The 22,119-nt window shown below is 52.6% G+C and overlaps 1 protein-coding gene across 2 annotated transcripts in view; it reads left to right on the top strand.

Annotated features, from left to right (window-relative positions):
- Positions 1-2,385: 2,385 nt before the first annotated feature.
- MMP17 (matrix metallopeptidase 17) overlaps positions 2,386-22,119 on the top strand; it is a 39,680-nt gene continuing 19,946 nt past the window's right edge. Inside the window, exon 1 of one of the 2 annotated variants that reach the window (XM_052690842.1) lies at positions 2,386-2,537. In XM_052690842.1, the coding sequence (XP_052546802.1) occupies positions 2,409-2,537 (129 nt within the window). In that variant the 5' untranslated portion in view covers positions 2,386-2,408. The remainder of the gene's footprint in view (positions 2,538-22,119) is intronic. The other variant, XM_052690841.1, reaches the window with a different exon arrangement.

A 22,119-nucleotide genomic window follows, 5' to 3' on the forward strand; every position in this document is an offset into this window, starting at 1 on the left:
CAGTGAGTGGAGGAAACTTCATGCGACCGCATGGTGGAACTATGGAGGAATCACTCCCAGCTGTTTGTACTTGACAGCATGGCAGGATTTTTGGTATCATGAGTTGTGGCAGTTTTTGATTAACATGTGTTGGAGTCTGCCATCCCATCATTTGTAAGTGCTTGCTAAGTGTGTTTGTAAGTATGCAGGGAATTGACTTGAATAGCTGTAGGGAACGGACAAAGCATCTACTTGTACAGTGAATTTAATTATTCCCAGTGCAGGATTTTATGGTGCAAGAATGGCTCTGAGATGCTCCCACAGCACAGCTGCTACCTGGGCAGGCAGAGACACAGTGCAGGGATTGGTGCCTGGGAAATCAGTAGGATTTGGCCACCTGAAAACCTGTGAGGTTTTGCTGCTTTTTTTTTTTCCCCTTTGGAAAATCTCAGCCAGATCTGCAAAGAGTTCAGTTCCTCTCCCACCTGTCTTTGCCCCATTGCAGGTGAAAGAAACTGCATGGAAATCCCAGCACTGGGCTCATGCCCACGCCAAGATAGTTGGGATGAGAGTGGGGATCCTGAGCCACGAGTCCTCCCCAAGGAGCATCGATATCAGGAGTAGATAGGACACACTTCTTATTTTAATGTTATTATTTAAACTCTTATTGGAGCCACTTGCCCCATCCAAAGCCAACCCACCCAGGCAGGCTGGGGCTCCCTGCAGGTGCACTGCTGGCAGTGCAGAGGCATGAAGCTTTGCCTTCTGTGAAGCTTTGGCACAAGGATTGAGCTGCTGGAGCCCAGCTTGAGTGTGCTGCAGGAAAGGCTTCTGCAAGCCCTGGGAACCCTGTGGTTGCAGCACTGCTGTGTGTAATACATGGATGTGAGAAACGGCCGTGGGAAAAGAGCTGCGAGAGAGCAGCTGAGCTGTAACGTCTTTGAGATTTGGTAGAAATTGGTGCTCTGTTGCAGTCAGTGTCACAGGAAAGAAACTAAGAGGATTAAATGCCATTCGCCATTGAGCAGCATCCCTCCTTCGTGCTGCTGCCGATCTGCTTAATGCACCCTCATCGATGGGAAGTGAGAAGCCTTGTCTGTGGTGTGGGGCTGTGGGAAGGGATGAAAACTGCAAGTGAAGATAAAATGGTAACATGTGCCCTGAAGGGCTGACCCCTTGGAGTTAAGAGCAAAACTGTTCCACATGGGATGGTCTCGGTGTTTATCTTTGGTCCAGTAGCTCCACGGCTGCCCACAATGATCCTTTATCCTTTGTTGCCTTTGGCTGCAAAATGGGATTGAAGGTTAAAGTGGAACATGTGTCATCTTCCAGGAGCACCTGGAATGGGAGCAGAGGTCACTTGGCTGCTGTAAGACCCTGCTGCGTTATCGGGGCTGCTGTAGGACCGGGCGGTACGGTGCTGCATAGCAGTGGCTCTGCTCAGCCAGCACGGGGACCATGGTGAACTGCAGCACAGAGGGATGGAGTTGGTTCGTGCTCAGCTGTCATAAGAGATGCCGTTGTTTATCATTTCCGTTTCCATATTTAAAAAGAAAGAAGGAAAGAACGAAAGCACATTTTGCAGGCTCCTTTCTAAAGCAACTTTCGAGGCGATTTTCAAAGCTGTGGAGTATAATAACGTGTTAACGGGGACGAGGGGACGCAGCTGCGACGTGTTGGCCGCGTTTGCCCCCGCGTGTTGGCAGCAGCGGGGCCGTCGGGGTGGCAGCAGCCATCTGCCCGTCCCAGCGCGGGGCTCCAGGGGACCGCGCGGTCTCCCGATGCGGACGATCCGCACACCGACCGCGGCGACGGGACTGCGCCTTGAGCCGCTGGCAGCTGGGGCCGCTCCTTCGCAGAACCGAGAGTTGCGGCGCGCAGACAGAAGCGCGGCACGGAGCCGCGGCGCAGACACGGCGGGGGTGGCACACGCTGCCGATGGGGAGCGATGGCTCCGCGCCGCCGGTGCTGCACAGCACCACGAGCAGACGGCGCTGCCCCCCACCCCCAAAGCGGAGCGCAGGCTCCGCCCGCCTCATTAGCATCCTCCTTCCTCCTCCTCCTCCTCCTCTGCCCTCCTCCTCCTGCCGCCGGGGCGCTCCGCCGCCGCCCGCAGAGGTGCATGGCCGGAGCCGCGGAGCCGCGGCGGCCCCGAGTGGCAGCGGCAGCCGCCGGGCAGCGCTCCGCTCCGCTCCCGCAGCGAGTTGCCCGCTCCGCGGGGCGCGGCGGGGCGATGTGAGCGTGGAGCTTACCGGCGGCGCGAAGCGTCCCTGGCGGAGCGGAGCCCCCCCGACCCCCGGCGGCGGCCGCAGCCCCGGGGAGGGAGCGCGGATGCGGCGCGGAGCCCGGCGGTCCGGCGGAGCCCAGCGCGGGGCCGGGGCCGGGCCCTGCCGGGGCGGGCGGCGCGGGGCGGCGCGGGGCGCGGGGGGATGCTGAGCCCCGCCGGTCGGCCCCGCGCCCGCCGCCGGGAGATGCTCCTCGTGCTCGCCCTGTGCCTGGCGTGGCAGGAAGCGCCCGCGGCGCCCACCCCCGCGGCGGACGACATCAGCCGGGGAGTTGTGAGTGACCCGCGGCCCCCGCTCCTCTCCGCTTCGCTCCCACCCCGCCCGGCCCTCGCTTCGCCTCGCTCCCCCCGCCCGTCGCCCGCTCCCGCGGTTCTGGGCGCGCTCCGTCGCTCCGTGCCCCCTCCGGCCCGCACCGCTGCACGGCACCCCCTCGTCCCTCGTGCGACGTGTCCCTTTGCAACCCCCCACCCCGCGCCTTCTGCGGGGTGCAGCCCCCTGGCGCTCCGCAGCCCTTGCACGGTATTCCTCCCCTCGCCCCGGCTCTGCGGAGCCCCCGTGCGCGCTGTGTCCTCCCCTGCAGCCGTCGCTCCCCGACGCCTGGTGGCCCAACTTCCCCCACTCACCGGCCCGGGGCGATGGCCCCAGCGGCGTCCGCACATGGATGGCTGTTTCCGGGGCTCTGGGTAAGGGCTGGCGTTTCGCAGAGCCTGTCAGCCTGCGGTGGGGCACGCGGATGAAATGGCGCGTTTGGGGTAAGAGCCATCTGTAGGGATAGGGGCAGGCACAGGGATAAGGTAGGGGCTGCTTTGCTGTGCTTTGCACGGTCCGGGTGGTTGGTGGTCCCGGTTCCTTGCCCTATTTGCAGGGAGGGGGATGGGGGCGGTCAACGGGCGAGGAGGGTCAGCTCGTGCCCCTGTCGGGTCGTGGTGTCAGCTCTCTACGGGGAGAGATGGAGGCTTCCCTCTGGGAGGAGGAAAACTTTCTGGCAGCTGATGGCAAAGAGGAGACCTCAGCCCAGAGAGAACCCCACGGCCGCACCAGACCCGCCCTCAGGAAGCCGTGCTGCTGTGCATGGCCATCTGAGCATTTCCAGGGCTGGAGCTGCCACTGTGGGGAAATTCTGTGAAATTCAGCAGATTTCACAGTGCTGGGAAGGAGGAGGCAGCTTGCAGCACGGCGGGGTTACCTAACGGTGGGCTCATGCAGAGCAGTGCGCCAGGATTCTGCCAGCACCAAGCGTGTGCTCCAGGAGCTGCCTCCCAGCCCTGCCTGAGCTCCCAAGATTTTCTGGCAGAATAGGAAATGTGGGGAAAATGAGACACATCTGCATTAGTATGGTGCATTTCCATTTCTCTCTAACCAAATGTTAAAGCTGGGTTTAATATTTAATGTAAACAGAGCTTGAATTGGTGTATTCTGCCCCCATCCATTTGACTCAAACTTGGGCTTTGACCTGCCTTTACCCTTGGTACCGTGCAGGCTGCACACAGCTTGTACAGGTTAAGTGCTAACATCTGAGGGGGCTTATTGGCAACAGCAGGCAGCCCTCTGGCACTGAGGTGCTTTCTGTCCTGGGCTGGGTTGGAGCAGCAGTGGCTCCAAGCTGCGCTGGAGAGCTGTGGGAGCTTGCAAACAAGACGTGCAAGGAGTGTGGCAGACGTGGGATCATGGAGAGCTGTGCCATTAGCATCGAGCCCTCTGTGGGCTGAGTGATGTGCACAGTTCCCCCTCCCCTGGGCGTGCTTCTGGGGCAAATCCATCTTGCGGGCTTATGGCAGCACGGCTGGGAATAGGAAGGGACTGGCTGGTTCATGCTTGTGCCCTGCAGTGAGCAGCAGGGAGCAGAAAATGCCAGGTATTGTTGGAGGTGTTTGTCAGGAAAATAGCAGTGTGGGGTAAGTGAGTGCTCTGAGAATGATTATTTGACATCCGCCTTATGAAGCAACTAAGAAATTAAAGATCTGTGATGCATTCCAACCAAATATTTGAAAACTAGGAAGCATGAAACCATGGCAATAGAATGCTCCGCTAACCTTTGAAAATCACATCCAGCAGTTCTCCGCAGTAAATGGAGCACAGTGTCAGCAGAGCTCCCACGTCCCGCATCCCCCCACCGCCACGCGGGGCCGTGCTGTGTGCTCACAGCTCCTGCTGCATGCTGCCGTGGTGCCGGGCCAAATTAAAGTTCAGCAGAAGGAGAAAGGGCTATAATTCAAAGGCAGCTTTTGGTAGAGTGCTGCCCAAAGCAATATCGTATTGAGTGATTCTCTAGATTTCATTACCGACGGAATGGGCTGCCCAGTTTATAAATCTAGCTTGATTATTAATGTTTTTATTGTTGTCCATTAGCTGCTCTAACAAAGAGAGTGCAAAATAGCAGATGGAATGGAGCCTGACTTGAATGTTTTCCTTGAATTTTAGTTCATTGGGTTGGAATTTTACCACTTTGCCTCTTGCACCACTGTCTTTCCCAAAACAAACTCCCAAACCCTTCCTCACTTTGCACTGAGTGCTCACAAATCGCATCCATTCCCAGCCCTTTGACTTGGGTCTCCGGGGTCCGGGCAGCGAGAGCTTTACAGACGTTGGCAGTAACAAGCAATGAGAGCTCTGCCTTCCCTGGGCTTTGAACCAGGTCCAGAGGGAGGGCTGCCTTCAGCTTCTATTTTTCGTAAGAGCTGACGAGGTGGAATCCGTACGCAGAAGGTGCTGACCTGGAGACCCACGGGCAGAAAAATGAGCTTAATGGTAAACCTGGGTTATGCTAGCTGTGCTACAGGTTCAGCACCTGTACAGTGGGGAGCTGCGTGTGGGTCTGTGCCCAGAGCTGAGCACGCCGTGTCCCAACAGAAGTGCTCTGTGTGGTGGTGGTTGTGGCGGCATCACCAGCATCAGCCACCAAAGGATGGGGGAGTTTCAGAATGCTTGCAAGAGTGTGGGTGCAGAAAGATGAGTAGGAGCCTCTTGATCCCACCTGTGTGGTTGGGGTAACGGGAGGGTCTGCCCCAGCCCCCAGTTCCTCCAGCTGGGGTGCGCTGGGCATTCCTGGGGGTTTGCGTATGAGTGCAGCCACATGCTCACAATGCTGCTCTGTGTTGTCCCAGAGAAGTTGCTCCCAAGGGATGGAGGCATTTGCATTCATCAGTGGAGGCCGCGTCCCCCTCGCTGCCCCAAGCGGCTCTTTGTTTGGGGCAGGGCCCCCGCCTTTGTGGCGGCTTCTTATTTGAATCACAAGGATGTGCCGTGGGGAGAGCCAGGGGGCTGAGGACACAGAGCTGCCTCTGTCTTCACCTCAGGGATGGGGCAGGAGGGCTGCAGCCCCCACACCACCCAGGCACATCTCGGGAAGTGGGCTCCGTTTTGGTGTTCTGCAATGCCCGTGCTGCCTAAGTTGCAACCGATGAAGCAGGAGGGCAGGGCATGCTGTTGCTGCCGTGCTGTTTGGATGTGCCCATGTTGGCCTCTTCCCTCCTGCCCCCCACGTGCAGCCATCTGGCTCGGGGCCCTCCTCAGCAAAGCCCTGGTGTGGAGATAGGCAGCTCCTTCTATCCAGAGAAACTGCCAGACTTGTAGCCGTCTGTTGTTGCTAATGGGGAAATTAAAAATTGATAATCACCATTGGATTTTCCTTCAGCCTTCTGAAATGGCAAGAGTTTCAGGATGGGATTCTCAGTGGGTTCCCACACAGTGCTGCTTTCAGGCCAACTGTATGGGGCAGAGGACTTTGCCACCAGAGCATGTTCCCTCCAGCTCAGAGCAGTGTCTGTCCCACGTTCATGAATTCCATCCAAGAAAACCTAAGCCAGCATGGAAAGAAAAACGCTGCTGGTTACATTTTAAGGTACCTCTTGAAGCCAAAGTACAATGCAAAGTAAACTGGCTTGACAAAAGGCTGGCTGGGAGCTCCCAAACAGAAAGGCTCCAGTGAAAACATTTAATCTGGTGTTAAAGTCTGGCTGGTCTGAACTGCTAATTCCTTTTCAGATTTGATTTCCCCAGAATTCAAGGTGGAGCAAAGCTCTTCTGTCCTACACTTGGCTGCTATTGCCCAGCCGTGTGAATCACCCATGGGCAGTTAAGCTCAATTTTCCACTTTCACATCACTGGAGGCTTTCCCATGGCTGGGGGAGCTCTTGCTTTGCTGGGTGCTGCTGTACAAACTGCCTGATGTCCTTGGGGTGGGCTGAATGCAGTCAGGCTTTGTGGGATCAGAACTCTCCTTCCCAAGCGCTGATGTAGAGTGCCATGGAACTTTAATTCTGTGCCTATTTCCCCTAAGAATATAATGGGGTTCACACGATGGGGCTGCTGTGTGCATGTGTCTACCTGACTCAGCCTTGCTCCTGCAGGATTTTCTTATTTTCCCTCAGTAAACTGAGCACGCGAAGACGCAATGCACAATGGCACGTTCCCATTTCCATGGCTGGCCTGGGCTCTTTGGGTCTGGAGCAAAGAGCCACAGAGCTGCCCTCCACAGCTGCGGGCGTCACATGGGTGACGTGGCCACGAAGCCATGCTCTCGGATGTCCCCAGCACCCTGCTTTGTCCCCACAAGTTCATTAGTGCTGGCGGCAGCTCGCTGTGAGTCATCGTGGGGCCGCACGCTAATTTCTCATTATTTACTCACTGGCAAAACTGCTGCGGGAATGGACTGTGCGGCTCGGAAAGGTCACACTGTAACCAAAGAAACCTTTATTTCTGGAGTGCTGTGGGAGTGGGCAGATGCCCAGCTGGACCCAGGGACATCTGGCCTCGTGGGGTGACACCATGGGAGGAAAAAGCGCTGCCCTTCAACCCAGCGCATCCCATGTGCGGCTCAGCAGTGATGGCCAACCTGGGCGGCTTTCTCGTCACCCCAAGGGCCTTGCGTAGGGGAGAGCAGCACTGATTGCTTTCAAAGTAACCCCAGATCTGATAGCAACAGTTCTCCAAATGCTTTCTTTAATCAAAATCACTGTAAATGGGTAGATTTGGGACTTCCAGAAGCCCTTTCCAAAGCGCGCGTGCATCCGCGTGTCTTCTTTGTCCCAGATTTTTATGAGGATTGTCTCTGATTTCTGGGTCAGAGAATTAAGAGATTTGATGTTACATTAAAAAACCACACCAAACCACATACGCAAAGTTAAATCCAGTGCAAAACAAAGCAGGCGTGCGGGGGCGAGGGAGGAAGCTGCCAAAGTGGAGCAGAACTGGGAGATTTAGGTGAGCATCACAAGAAGCCGCTTCCAACAGCAGGTTTGTGCAGCGGTCCTGCAGAGACCAACATGGAGCGAAGGCCGAAGCTCACCCAGGAGTGTGGTCTCAGATGGGACTGACAGTTTGATTAGCTGTGGTGATTTAGCAGAAGAGAGCCTGATTAAATCTGAGGAATTTCCTGCATCAGGACGGACCACGGGCACAGAAAATCGTTCTTCCAAGAAGCCTGGAGATGATCTATGGCACCTGGCAAGAACGGTGCCAGTGAGGTGATCTGGAACGTGGCAGTGTGTTGGTGCATTTTAGTTTTGTGGAGTTTTTTTAAACTGTTTTTCACGAGGAGTTTCTGCCTGTCGACTGCCAGTGGTCAGGCAGAGCTCTTCACACCATCCGACATTATTTCATCCTCACAGTATTGATCTTTTGGGTGAACAAAAGCAATTTTTCCTGTGTCACAGGGTCTGTGCTGGAAGGTGATGAACACGTTTGGATTATATTGTCTCGTTATTTAACAGCCCCCAAATGGCATCTCCTGCTGTTCACCTCCCAGCTGCTGGTGATCACCCACAGCCCAGGCTCTGCCATCACACCCTCGGATAACTCTGCAATTTGAGGGCATCTTTTGCAGCCTTCAAGGTGTTGTACTGCAAGATGCTTTCATTACCCAAAGTACAGGAGAGATGAGAGGTCTGGACTGCTTCAGTGGAGTTCTGAAATACTGTTTGTAGCTACTGCCTTGATTTATGGAGGTTGCCTGTCCTGCACTATGGTGGAAACATCCGACCCTTATACAGGTTCTTCCCATCCTAAACCACTCAGTTCTGGATTTTTCCCACTTTTCTCACCACCAAATGCCCCTCGCTGGAGACGGAAGATTGCTGGTAGATCAAAAGGAAACCCGGTGGCTTGTTGCCTGCCTTTGGGGACCTCGCTGTCATTGGTGCTTGGAAGAACAGATCTGGGAGATGTGTTGGCACCGAGCAACCTTGGAGGATCCTGAATGGGATAAAAAATGGAAAGGAGTGGCACACATGGAGTCTCTGTTGGGAGGAAGGCCTGGAAACTCACTGGAAGAAGCATGCATTTGATTGGCAACTACAGGCTGTGCAAAGCACTGCAAGTTTTAGGCTTCACTGATTGTTGGCAGTCTTGGAGTATCTGCATATCACTTGACCCTTCATAAAGAAGTGTGTTTCTCAGTGAGGTGCTGTCACAGGCACAAGTTCTGCTGCTGGGGTGCCAGCTGGAGGGCGCCTCAGGAGGTTGCTTCTTGTGTTTCCCACATAGTCAAAGCTGTAGCGCATGGGCAGCTCTGCTGGGCCCCTGCAAACCAAAGGCTTATCACTTGGATACCAAAAAACTCGGGGGGGTGTTTATCTGAAGGGTGTAACACAACCAAATGCTCTTTTTGCCCTACCGTAGCTCCTGGGAAGTTTGGTTATAGACTTTGATGCCAAGGGGAAAACGGAGAGCAAAAAAGACGCCGTGATTGCTAGAGGTGGTCCCACCATGGCTTGTGGTCTGTTACCTGTGAGATCTGGAGTCAGTCACAGGAAAGGCTGCCAGGTGTCAGTTATTATCAAGAGAGAAATAAAGCAGCCTCTGCTGGTTCTCTGTAGTCCTCTGTGAGGTGTTGTAGTCACTCAGTGGGGCGGTGGGGAGGTCCCACCTTTGCATGGGCTCCTTGGCTCCTTCCCAGCCTGCTCCCTGTGTTTGCTGTATGGTTGCAGTCCCCCTAGCAAGCTTGCCACACAAGGGTGGTCGGTGACGCTGCTTGAGACACGTCTTTGCTTCTTTGATCATTTCTCTGCACTAAATTGTCTCTTATTTCTCTTGCTTGTTCTCCACTTTGTTGTTGCCTGGCAAATTCCCTGTTGCTCTGTACCAAGCTGTGCTGTCTCTCCCTTTGCATCCTCCATGTCAGAGATGCTTTTTTTGTTCAAAAGTGAGAGGAAATTGGGTTCACAAAAGGGAAATCCCTGGCAGACACGTTGATGAAATGGCAATGTGTTTTGTAGAAAAGCGCAGCAGAAAACAGTTAGGTGGGTTGGGACTTCTACTACATTTTGTTTATGCTGCAGAAATGTATCCTCCAGGCCTGATCAATGGGAGTCCAAAACAAGGAATCATCTGGCGTGGCCTCAGCCAGCAATGAAGTGCAGAGCAGTCCCACTCTTCCTCGTGGGCTGTATGCACGTCCTATTTCATGACAGGATGACAGACAATCTGTCTGTCATCAGACAATCTGGCGCATTTTTTGGCATTTCTGACGTCCCTCGTGCTTTGGTTTGCCCCCACTCGGTGTCCAGCAAGATCAAGATAATCTACAGTAAATCAGCAGCCGTGCTCCAGGGTCTCTTCCAACTCAAAGGATTCCACGATTCTGTGATTGCATAGTTTGGCTCCCGAGAGCTGCTGTGCTGCCCATCACAGCACGGCAGTGCACGGGGTCATGTAGTGGAGGAAGGAGCGTTTGCTGCCTCGTCTCGGGGTTGCAGCAGGAACACAAATGCTGCACAGGCACTGGTGTTGTGAACTTGGTCTGAGCTGAGCCGCCAGCGCTTGTGCTGCTGTCGGCAGCTGGAGCTGAAGGCTGTTTGTCCCTTGCGCGCTGGCAGCACTACGCGGACAGCTGGAGCCGAGCAGCCTGGAGATGGGTGACGATGGGTCGCTGCTCCCATCCAGACCCCTTTCCAGAGACCTTCTGCTCCTTCTGAGCAGAGCGGCCGAGAGAGCCCGGGGAGGGCCGGCGCTGCGGGCGGGGATCCATGCGGGAGCTCCGCGGGCGCTGCTCGGGGACACCGCGATGTCCCGGCGGTGTCGTGCCGCTGCCCTCTGGTGGAAACCGGGGAAACATCCTAGGAAACGCGCCGGTGCCCGGCTGCGGGTGGGAGATGGGGAGCTCGGCTGGGCTGCGGCAGGGGCTCCAACCCTCCGAGCCACTCGGTGCCGGGCACTGAATGGCTGCGGGGCAGCAGAACCCGTGCTTTAAGCAGGGAAAGTTTGCAGAATGCCTTATGGAGCTCCTTGCTCTTACTCTGCGGTAATTCTCCTCTACCTCTCAGCAAATCCCTCCATCAGTATCTGCATAACCTTTGGCTTTCTCCTTCACATTTCTCTCCTATCTCATGCGTTAATATCCTCTGGCTGAAAAAAAAAAAAAAAAGAAAACAAACCTCCCCCCCCACATTCTGCTTTAAATTCCAGCCTGGCTCCTCCTGCATCCTTCAGCACTCAGCAGCTGCCCTCCACTCAGGCTCTCCTGGAGGGAGCTCTCACAGTCCTGGTGTCACTGGCAGAGGTCATTGCTGCCAGCCTGAGGCACAGGCTAAGCATCGTAGGAGTGGGACAGGAGTCGGAACTGTGGGAGCTTGAGGGGGAATTCCTCAGAGCCCTCGAAGTGACCTGCCTGCTGCCCTGCTGTGTCATGCTTGTCTGGGCAATCACAGAGCATCATTTCTGCTTGTTTGTTGGGAGGGCTTTGTTCTCAGGGCAAGGACATCTGCTTTCTGGTAGTTCTGGGGTCGTTTCTCAGCCTCTAGGTTATCCAGACCCAGTCGGTACCCAAACCCCAGCAGTCCTTGGCTCATTGCCTCTCAGTGAGGGACAGCACCGTATTCCCAACGCTGCGTATGAGGAGTGCTGGGAGCCAGACGTGCTGGGAGCCAGGGGGAGAGAGCTGAGCCCATCTTCATGCGCTCAGAGCCTGAATTGCTTTCAGAGCCAATAAACACAACTGTAGAAATTTAATTGATGTTGCAAAACCCTTTAAAGTGGAGTTTCTGGCAAGCTTACCAGCCCCACCATGCAGGCGGATAGGACGCCTGAGCAGCCTCTGCAGGGAACCGTCACAAGATAACAAATGTTTCTTTGCCCAGATGGGTGCGAGGACAGCAGAGGCGATCGATGTGGCACATTCTGCTCCTCCAGGGGAGCCCTGAACCCCAAAGAGAAAACAAATTGGCAGCCAGCTCCTGGCACACCAGCTCAGGATGCTACATGGTGCTGGGAGCAGCTGGGAGGCAGCTGGGAGGGAGGGCCACCCGGGCAGGGTGTGGGGTGGCCATCAGCCGTGAATGCTGAGCAGAGGTCACATCCATTTGCAAATTGGTCTTCAATGGTTTATAGCAAAAAGGAAAAAGAGAAAAATTGACCCAAGGACAGAAAGCACTGCACTCCCTGGGTCAGACTGGAGGGAGCTGACCTCGGGCTGAGCAGCCACAAGAGCAGCTGCAAACAAATCCTTTAAGGACTCTCCCAACATAAATAAACATGGAAAATAAATGATGTCCCCGGCACGCTGCTCTCAGCTGATGGGAAACAAGCTGCATTAACAACAGAGTTCAGGAACCTGGAAGTGCCTCAAAAGCAATCTGCTTGCCAGCCCCAGGAGCCAGGGGTGGGAGTGCTGCCTGGGATGAGCACAAAGGGATCAGGGGACACACTGAGCCGAGAGTGGGGGACGTATTCAGACGTGGGTTGTTGCAATGACAGCTTTCCTATGAGGAGAGCAAAAAGGGAGGCGTTGGAAGCGCAGGGTGAAGGCGAGGGGAGGAAGCTGGTTTTTGGTGGTAAATTTTGCAGCTGTGACCTGGGAACATCGCCTGTATTTACGCGAGTAGTCATACTTTATGCAGGAGAACGCACTGAGAGTTAAGATGAGGACACATGAAACCTCCTAGGGCACTCAGTGATGTAAATTCCATCCCCAACTGCAGAAATCAGTGCCCAGTGTGTAAAAGGTTTTTTTGGCTGCAAACTTCCCTGGAGGCACCTCTGCCTTCAGGGTACAGGCAGCTGGTGTGGGAGCAACAGGCACAACATATCAGGGGAGACCGAGGTGGGAGATGGTACCCAGGGACCTGGAAGCATGCAGCTGGTGCCAGGGAGAGCAGGGTGAGCTAGGAGAAACAGTGAGTGCCAGAGCTCTGTGACTGCTCATTTTCCTTGTGCTTTGTGTAGCTGTGGATAGGTCTAGTGGGAATGATATGGATTTTACTTTTCAAAGCAGGGAATTTGTCTGGCTGTTGGTCATAGATCTGTGAGGAGAAGCTCCTTTTTATGGCAGAGTGCACCTGGGGCTTTCATGGGGTCGGTCTCCCTTGCTCTGTCCCATTGGCTCGTGCCTCTTGCTTTCTCTGTGCCAGTGCTGGGGCATCACTACGTGCTGGGCTGTGGGCATGGCCAGGTCCTTGCGTGTTTTGTGGATGGGAAATCATTGCTGCCTTTGTCTGGTGAAGTCCTTTGGCACTGGCAAATGAAAGCATGGCTTCCACTTCTGCAAACTTCTGGCTCCCCTATATGAGCTGGCATTTTCTCAGCCCTCCCTGAAAGCTCCTTTTGATGCAGTCATATTTAATTCAGTGCTCCCCCTCCCTGGAGTGACCCAACACATGGATTTGCACATTCAGTCTTTGCCTTGGTGTCCTTGGTTACATTTCATCTGGTGTTTGGATGAACCCCTATGGTCTTTCTCTGCCCTTTTTGGCCAATCTGGAGCACATCTATCTATGGGAACAGCCAGCCTATCCATGGGAATTACCAACTTATGCATGCCATTTTTCTTGAGGGTCCAAGCAGTCTTCCCAAAAGGATTCTTGACAGTAACACCTTAATGTTGTACATCCAATGATGAGTGTGCTTAAATTAATTCTTTTCTTATTACAAAGCAATAGCAAAGCAAAATCTCTTACTTAATTGCTCGGTCCCAGGGTAGTAGCATGCTGCTGGAGCGTCTTCCTGCTTGGGCAGCTGTCTTGCCAGGCACCTGGGGGGGCTGCTCGTGTTGTGGCAGTGCTGGAAAGTAATTGTCAGGCTCATTACAACTGACCTGTTAATGAGCCAGGCCTCTAGATGCAGGTGTGCTCTCCTGTGCTTTCCCTGTGCAGCTCTGGCTGCCTGTAGGAATGAGGGGATGTTTTGACCTTCAGATCCCAGGTGCTTTATGACCTGCTGCCTGATGCCTTCAAAAGGAGTGCCATGAGCACGGTAGCTCTTCCTGGTACATCTGACCTTGTCTGGGACCAGTTCATCTACACCAAGCACTGGAGAGCACACAGAGCCACGGTTGACGTCAGCAGTGCCAGCAGCAGCTCCCCCAAATCTGCATTAAGGCAGCACCATCAGAGCTGCGACGTTCCCCATAGGTGAGCAGTGAAACAGCTTAATGGTTTCTGCCACTTGACAAATGGTTCCTGACACAGCTGGGGAGGTCATCGGATTTCCCCTGGAGCCATTTATCTTCTCTTGCCTGGTGTGTTTGTGTTTGGTGCCGATGACACGTGGGGCAGCGTGTGGATGGTCCCAAGGGGTGCTCTGCCTGCCCCAGGGTTGGGGGCTGGGGATCAGTGAGCCTGACCCTGTGCATGCTCTGTGTTTAAAGTCACACTGGCGTAGATGGAGCATTATAGGTTTCAGAACGCTGCCGGCGAGCGCGTCACTGCTGATTTGCCGGCGTGGGGAGGCTGATGGGAGGTGACAGCTTGGGAATGCACAAGAGAGACAGCATGCAGGTCCAACGGCAGCACCTTGCTGCTCAGCACTGGGCTGGGTGTGTGTGCAGGGCCCTGTGCTTCTGCTGGGACCTGTCCTTAGTGAAGGGCTGAAACACTGTGAACTCCACGGTTTTGCATGGGAATCGGTACTTTTGGCCACGCTCTGCATGGTTAAAGTGCAAAACAAGCAAATAAACAGAAATCTCCAAGCAACCAAACAGCAAGACCTTGAGAACAAGATCGAGTGAGATGGAAGAGTCCTGTAATGGGGTCAGTGTTGGAGCCTGGGTTTGTTGTCCTTGGGGGAGTGACCCTACAGGGGGTGCAGGATGGGTGCAGAGCCCCAGCGCATCACTTGTGCCATCCCTGGGCCTCACTGCCAGAGCAGCAGAGCTACTTTGGTCGTGTCCTGGCATTGCTGGGAGCTGCTGGGTCTCTTCCAAGTGGCTCACATGTGGATGGAGGGACGGGGTCTGCCTTTCCCATCTCATCAGCTGCTGAGCTTGATTAATTCATCTGTACATTAAACTCTCCTGAAATTGGCCAATTTTGCTGAGGTTTAAAATAGATTATATCCATCATCTACCATCGGTTTTGCAAATAACTGCTTGGCGGCTCCTTAAAATGTTAAAGATGGGAGGTAGGCTTCACATTGCCAAGGAGAAGATGTATTTAAAAGAGATAATATGTCTTCTGTGTGAGCTCAAATGAGGAAATAGATGCTTGTGAAGCTCCTTAAAGCATGGATATGTCAAGAGCAAGAAGATCACATTTGTTTTTCATTTGTACGCAAGGTGAAGGAAGGGCAAGTTTTTTTTTTTTTCCTTCTCTGAACATTTGCAGTCTTCCATCCCAGAACTGGTGATGATTGCTGCAGGACGACCTGCCCGGGTCAAGGTGTCATTCTGAACCTTGAGTACCTTTTGCTCCCAGACAAATTCCAATGATCTGACTTTGACACCTCTGCAATGCATCACCAGAATGAATCGGGGAGTGGAGGTGGAATATATGGACAATGGCTGCGAGGCAGCATCGATCTGGGCTCTGCATGGCTCTGGGAAAGACCAGCTGCTGCTTTCCCAGCACCCGGCAGCCTTTTTCATTGATTCATCTCTGATTTGGGTAATTGGCTTCTGCATATCAGGTCAGGAAGTGGAGTAGGAGCTTGTTGGGTTTTTTTCCTCCTTTCTTTTTGGACATTTTCTCTAGTTTTGAACAAAGGACAGCTCTTTCAGGTGGCAGTCAGTCTGATCCACATTGATAGCTTAAAATCGCTGACTCAGCACATGTGGATTCCATTCAATAATGAGTAATTTATTCACACGCCTAAAGCTTAAGCACCTGCTTAGTTCTCATTGACCTCATTGGGTGTTGGACAGAATTGCTCGCTGTAGCGAGACCAAAGGAGTGACAGCAAGAGGAAAAGTTTCCACCTCGAGGCACCTCTTGCTTGACCCATGCATTTTTAATGCAGCTTCACCGTGGGAATATTGCGAGGAAGGAGGGGAAGGTAAAAGCATGGCTGTGTGCATGGCTGTGCTGAGTCTCGATAGTTCTGCTGGGATGCAGATTGCGCTGGTGGATTTCCCTCTAATTTTATTTTATTGGAAGGAAAAAAGGAGGCAGCCACATGAAAAATTAAGGTGTTGTGCCGCATATATTGCGTAATTATAAAAGCTGACAAATGCTGTTAAAAGAACCTGTTTATTAAATGTGTGTGGGAAGAACTAGCAGCATCCCTGGCACAGCTGGGGCTGATGCTGTGCTGCATCTCCCCGAGGCATTACGGCTCTTCATTACGACTCCCAGCCAAGCAATGCAACACAGAAGCAAGTGGTGATGTTGCCTTCGGGGTGCTCTGGTGCCACGTTCAGGTGTCAGCCACCGAGAGGGCTTCCAGGCCTGCTGCTCTGGAGGAGCTGATGCCTCGTGGAGCACTGAATTATTTACCAGTAGTTTTGTCGGTGGCTGGAGTTAAAATGTATGTGTAAAATAAAGGTTTTCAATAATGAAATAAGGTAACAAAAAAGACAAAGGCATTATATGCATAATTAAAATGATGCATAACAATGTGTTCTTTACGTCGCTGCTTCAGCATCTCATCCGGCTCATTAGGCTGAGTAATCTGCTGGCGGGAGGTGCTGTGTGCTGCGGGGCAGAGCCCCGCCGGTCCCTTGGGGACACAGTCCTGCCAGTGCCTTCTGCTCTCATTTCTGGCTTGGAGAATGGGCTGACATATGGAAAGGTGGAAAGATGAAGTCTTAAAACTTTTCTGTCACGTCCCTTTGTTAGCATATGCCTGATTCAAGGTGCTTGCAGCCTTTGGAGGGCGCGCCAGGGGAGTTTTATACACCCCATTACGAGCAACAGTAAATATCTCCTCCTTGTCTATTAACTAATCCACTTCTTGGCATGGTGCAGAGAGAGAGCACGGCTCTGCAGTGTGTGCTGCAGGAGCAGCTCTAAGCAGCTGCCCTCCCTTGGCTTGCAGCACACTGATGGCGGGGGGCTGAGGCAGCTGCTGAGCATCTCCTTGCACGGATGCAGGAGATGCTCAGCAGGAGAAGTCCCAGCCCCAGCTGAGTCCCATGGTGTTGCCGTGGTTTCGGAGGAGCTGTGACTCCACATGCCCTTCTCCTGATGTGCTCCTTCCCAAGTTCATCAAATCAGAAAGTGGCAAGTAGAGAAGGGAGGTGGCTTTCCAGGCAGAGCCCTGAGTGTGCTGGGATCAGCGCATCTCAGTGCATCAAAAACCAGAGCCAGGATCAAGTAGAACAGTGCTGCAGGTGGCTGCTGGGGTAGCGCAGGTGTGTGAGGTGTGATTTTTGGCAGTGCTGCTGGATCAGCTTGAAAAGAGCAGAATTAGTTTGGAATTTAGCAGTGGTGGAAGTACTTTTATGCCTGTGAGCAGATCAGGTCCCAGTGCACCAGCACATCCCATCGGAGCAGGGTTCCCTGTGCTCGTCCCCATGTCTGACCTGCAAAGAGCAAATGCACCTGGCTCCCTCCACCATGCGGCCATCAGCATAGGAATGCTGCTTCTGGATGGAAAAATTCCTTCCTGGCAGTTGTCAGTCAGTAATTAGGACCTGATATATATGAACTGATTTGATTTCTTTCTATTTTCCCTCATGCCATTATCTGGCTTTGTATGGCTTAAAATTTTATTCTGATGGTCATAAAATTATCTTGGCCTTTCTAAAAGTCAATACTTGCTACTTAGTAAAACTGTGAGCCTATGGGCTGGAAAAGATTCAAGTCTTGCTAGCTTAGCTAAAAGGCATTAATTCATGTAATACATACATAACAGTGCCAGCCTGACTTGCGGCAAGTCCTGTCTGCAAGATTTCTTCCCTTGTCTGCAAGACAGAATTTGGACATCCTCTTTTATTGCCTGAGAACTCAGCTTGGTGTAAAGGTTGTCCAGAGTGGAGTGAGGTTTGCTTCCTTGCTACAAAGCTACAGGAGCCATGGCATTCACTGCAATGGAGTAAACAGGGCTTGTGGGGAGATGTCCCCATTCCTTCTGCTATGGAGAGATGGAGCTGGGGGAAGCTGAATGGCTGGGGTATGTGAGGCTGTGAATGGTGGGAGGAGAGGGTTCATCTTTCCCTGTGGGATGGGCAATAATGTAAATGCTTAAACTTGCATTACATTCAATTTTTAAAATTTTTCTTTGGTTATTTTGCCAATTAAAATTGTCAGATTAATAGCTGGAACACTGAATTGGCCTTCTTTTGGAAGTTGCATCTCTTTGGGAAGGGGCTGCATCCTACTGCCGGGTTTGCTCAGGGACAGCTTCCTGCTCAACTGGGTTAATTGCTCCCAGCAGCAGATCTGCTCGCGCTGAGTCTGCGTCCTTGCCATGGAGAAAAGCAAGGGATAATGTCTGCTCTGGTGGCTGTGGCTTCCTGCAGGAAATAATGAACAAAACAGCTGGTTTGTTATCATGGTCAGGCAGGTCTCGGGATCTAACCAGCTTAGCGCTGTCTGAATGCTTTCTCTGCTCCTTCTGTGAACTTCTTCTACAAAGTAGGTATGGATTTGTAGAAGGTTGCAGGTAGCTGGAAAGGTCAGGTTGCCATGCTCCCTGTGTCAAAGAGGAAATAACACTTATTTAGTGGTGTTTTTATAGCTCTCCTGTGCTCACTGCAGTTTGAGCACAGCAGCACTTTACCTCTCCCAAGCAAAGCAGGAGGAATGGAAATGAGGAGGAACAAGGACTCACTGTGCTCTTCATTAAAGAGAAGGCCATTACCTGTCATGTGCAGAAATCCTCTTGCATGCTCAGGGCAGAACCCAAGGCTTTGCTTTATTTCCTCCAAGAACATTCTCATTCCATCTTCAACCTTTCTATCGGGTTTTTCTGACCTCTCCTCATCACTGTGCCCCAGGCAATAGGGTGCAGGATCAATGGACTTGCAGCCGCAGACCGATGCTGGGTGCTTCTCACTTGTGGTTCAGCAGCAGGTGATTCCATCCTTGTGGTGCATAGGAGGCACTAGGAGGCAATGGGCCTGGCAGCTGCCTGCCATACTGCTCACAAATGGGATGTGATCCATCCGGCGGCTGCTCAGCATGTGGGGTCACGCTGTGTCTGCTGGGGTGCAGATGGCCACCGTGACACCTTCAATCAAATGTGATGACAGCACTTGTGTCACGGAGCCCAGGCAGTCAAAATATATGGTCCTTAAAAAAAGAAGAAGGGGGAAGGAAAAAAAGGGCAAAACAAAGCTGGTGTGATTAAATGTATGCAATTTAGCAGATGGGATTTCTGCTTTGGCCTGACGGAGGGTTGATCCAGGAGTGTCTCTGCCTTTCACATTCACAGATGAATGCAGAACTCTGTGTGATGACTTTGGTTGGTGTCAGGCGTTGCCCAGGCGGTTCTTGCCAGAATGAGGCTGGGAGGGTGGGGGGCTGGAGGTGAATTTCCCCATAAAACTCAGCAGTGCACTGGCGCCATCCACCTTCACCAGGGTCTTCTTAGCACCATCACAGTGTGGGGCACTGCTGGGAAAACCAGATCCCTTCATCTCAGTATCTGTCTGCCACTGCAATTGATCTAATAGGTGTGTGAAATCTGGCTATTTGTGCGCAGACAGGTGAAGGATGCCTCTGACTGTGTCAGGCTGTATCAGCGCCATGGAGAGGCCACAGAGAATTGGGGATATTTTCCCATTAGAGTCTTTTCAAATATGTAAGTTTTATAATCTTTTCATTTCATCATTTACTGCACAGCGGGAGAGAGATGATCTCTGTGCATAAATGCGACGATTTCCAGCCATGCTGGGGTGGGGGTGTGTGGAGATGCAGGCAGGAGGACTGGGGGAAGCAGGCTCATTTGTCACAAGCCTGGAGCATAAAATCACAGGCATCGGCTTTAATTTGCACGTTGGCACAAGTAGGGCGGCAGCAAATGAGGATGTTGCTGTCATTGCAGTCAGAGGTGATCCATGGTGCTGCATGGGGCTGGGATGGCACAGATTGCTGTCATGCTGGACTGTGTGTCAGGGCTTCAGATCTTCCCTTGTCCTGCCGAGTTCGCAGGAGCAGTCGGAGCATCCCTGGGGAACAGCATCCCAAACTGTCCAGGGCACGGCAGCGTGGTTTGTCCTTCATCACACAGCTCCCGAGTGCCCTGTCCATTCAAATAGGCATGAGTCACAACAACAATATTTTGTACCTGTGTTCTTCAAGGGAACATTAAAAGCCACTGAAATATTATTTATTATCTGCAACCAGAGGCTGGCTGTGCATAAAGCATTGCTCTGCAGGATGACTGACGTGCTGCCTGGCCGCTGCCTTCGCTCACTGCGGCACCTTGGGGCCTTCTTGCTGCTCCTGCTGGAGCCAGGAGCAGAGGCTCATTATGGACATTGTTGCTCACGTGCAATGCTTGTTTGTGCTCAGTACCTGGCCAGGACTGGGCCCGCAGTGCCCTCTTTGGTTTTAGGTTCACAAGGATCACTTTTGCCTGGTGTCCTGATTTGCACGAGGGATGTAACATAAGGCGCTGACCTCAGGAGCATGGAGATGGTCCTGGGAACCCCTAACAGCCTCTGCTTAACTGAACCCTGGTTCTGGCGCTGCTAAAAGCGAGCTCTATGTTGCAGGGTTTGGCTTGTTTGCCAAAGACAGGAACTCTGTGATTTTAATCTCTCAGAGGAGGTGTAGGAGGTGCGTGTTTGTCCATTCCTGCTTTGCTCTGGCTGCTTTCTGCAGAACTGCTTTGGTCCAAGGTCACAATTAACATGAATTCTCACCAAAAGCAGAGGCTCTGTGGCCACAGGGAAGGGCGCTGGGCTGGTGAGAGCAGCCTACATTGTTCACTTCAGGTAGTTTGTTTTAATACATTCCTGTATCTTTCTCATGGCTTGCAACTTGCCCAACATCCCCTAGCAATCCGGGAGTTGTATTCATCTCCCTGCATTTGGAGGGCAGTTTCTTACAGCCCCTCCAACCCATGGTTGCTCCTGGAGTACTACCAAAGAGTTACTGCTGTTTTCACCATGGGGCTGGTCACCCACGGACTGCCACGCTGCTGCTTCCCTTTGATTTGATAGCCTTGCCCCTGAACAGGAGACTCTATTTTTTCTGTTCAGCAGTTGCCCACAGCATCAATAATTGCTCAAGACACTTGTACAGCTAATAGAAAGATCCTGTCAACAAGGGAAGCTCATTGTAATACTGCTGTTTTAAAAAGTTTGCAGAAGCAACAAAGCCATCAAAGTAGCAAATGTGGTTTCTCCTATAGAAACATAGATCCAGGGACAAGAGACATGAGTGAGCTCTATTTCACACCCCAGTAAAGCTTCTGATTTATTGATTTCTTAATGTTATAATACTTTTGTTGCTAAAAACTACATGGGAAGATACAACTAAGCCCGATCTGAGGGCTGCTGAAGCAAACACAGCGACAGCCCGTGCATCAGACCTAGCGCACGGCATGGCAATGAGAGCTTTTGAATTCCCATTCTGTGGAGAACAACAGAATTTCTGCAATCTCTCAAAAATAAAACCAAGCCACACCATGAGCATATTTAAACAGGCAGTCTGTGTCCTGAGGTTATCTTGAAAACCAAAGCAAACGAGCAGGAGAGAAGTAGGCAGCAAAAAAGCACCAATCTTATAGCTGGTGAATGGAGCAGGGCTGTGCAACTGGGCAGATTTACAAAGGGGAAATGTTCATGGCTCCTGTTAATGGAGATATAGTAAAACTGTGCTGAAAGTGCAACTCTGAGGCCTGGGATAGAGTCTAGGAGTGAGAATGTGGATGGCCAAAGCAAACTGGTCTCGGTGGTCACGCTGCAGAAAGTCAGCTCAGGAGTCCATCCTGGAGGAGACACCTTCCTGGTCAAAGATACAATAGATGGAAGGAGGGAGAGATTTGTTTTGATGTATAACAGTCTGTTCAGTTAGCTACCACACATGGCTTGTTTAATGACTGAAACCAAAAGAGTAGGAGCTCATCTCGTTGACACCAGCAGCGAATACAGATGAACGGCACTGCGCTCTCATTGCGCCATTGACTTTCCCTATGCACTGCCAGCAAACGTGCAGTTCAGGTCCAATGAGACACACGGGCTTGTTAAGCAATAACAGGACCTCTGAAGTCACCCCATAGGACAGCCTTGCTGCATATCCTCACTTTGCTGAAGAGCAATTTGTTCTTTTAAAATAATTCATCACTCTCTTGCTCATCTTGGTCCCAGTCCAGATGGAGGGTGGGGAGCGCTTGGGAGTTCTCTGTGCAATCTGCTGTGGTGATGTCAGCAGCCCAGCACCGATTCCTCAGGAGGTTTGGAGCTGCTCATGGCACGTCCCAACAGCTGTGTGTGGAGATGATCCAAGGAGGGCCACCATGGCAGAGCTGCAGTCCTGGCTCACGTGGTGGAGGCTCCCAGGGGAGTGGGTCCCCATGGGCGAGGGACAGCAGCTGGTCCCTACCATCTCCTGGTGTGTGGGGAAGAAGGGAGGAGGAGCACAGGAGGAGATGAGCTCCTGCTCCCATGGTGCATCCCCAGCAGATGTTTCCCGAGGAGCATCTTCCAGCTGGCTCTGCTCCCTGCCGGCTGCTCCCCCTTCACTGAGTCTTGTGCAAATCCATCCAGGAAAGTGTGGATGTTTTTGTGTCCTATGCCCAGAAATCCCTGGCCATGAAA

Source organism: Tympanuchus pallidicinctus, unplaced genomic scaffold (assembly GCF_026119805.1).
Source record: "Tympanuchus pallidicinctus isolate F22 unplaced genomic scaffold, pur_lepc_1.0 scaffold28, whole genome shotgun sequence".
NCBI classification, from domain to species: Eukaryota; Metazoa; Chordata; class Aves; order Galliformes; family Phasianidae; genus Tympanuchus; species Tympanuchus pallidicinctus.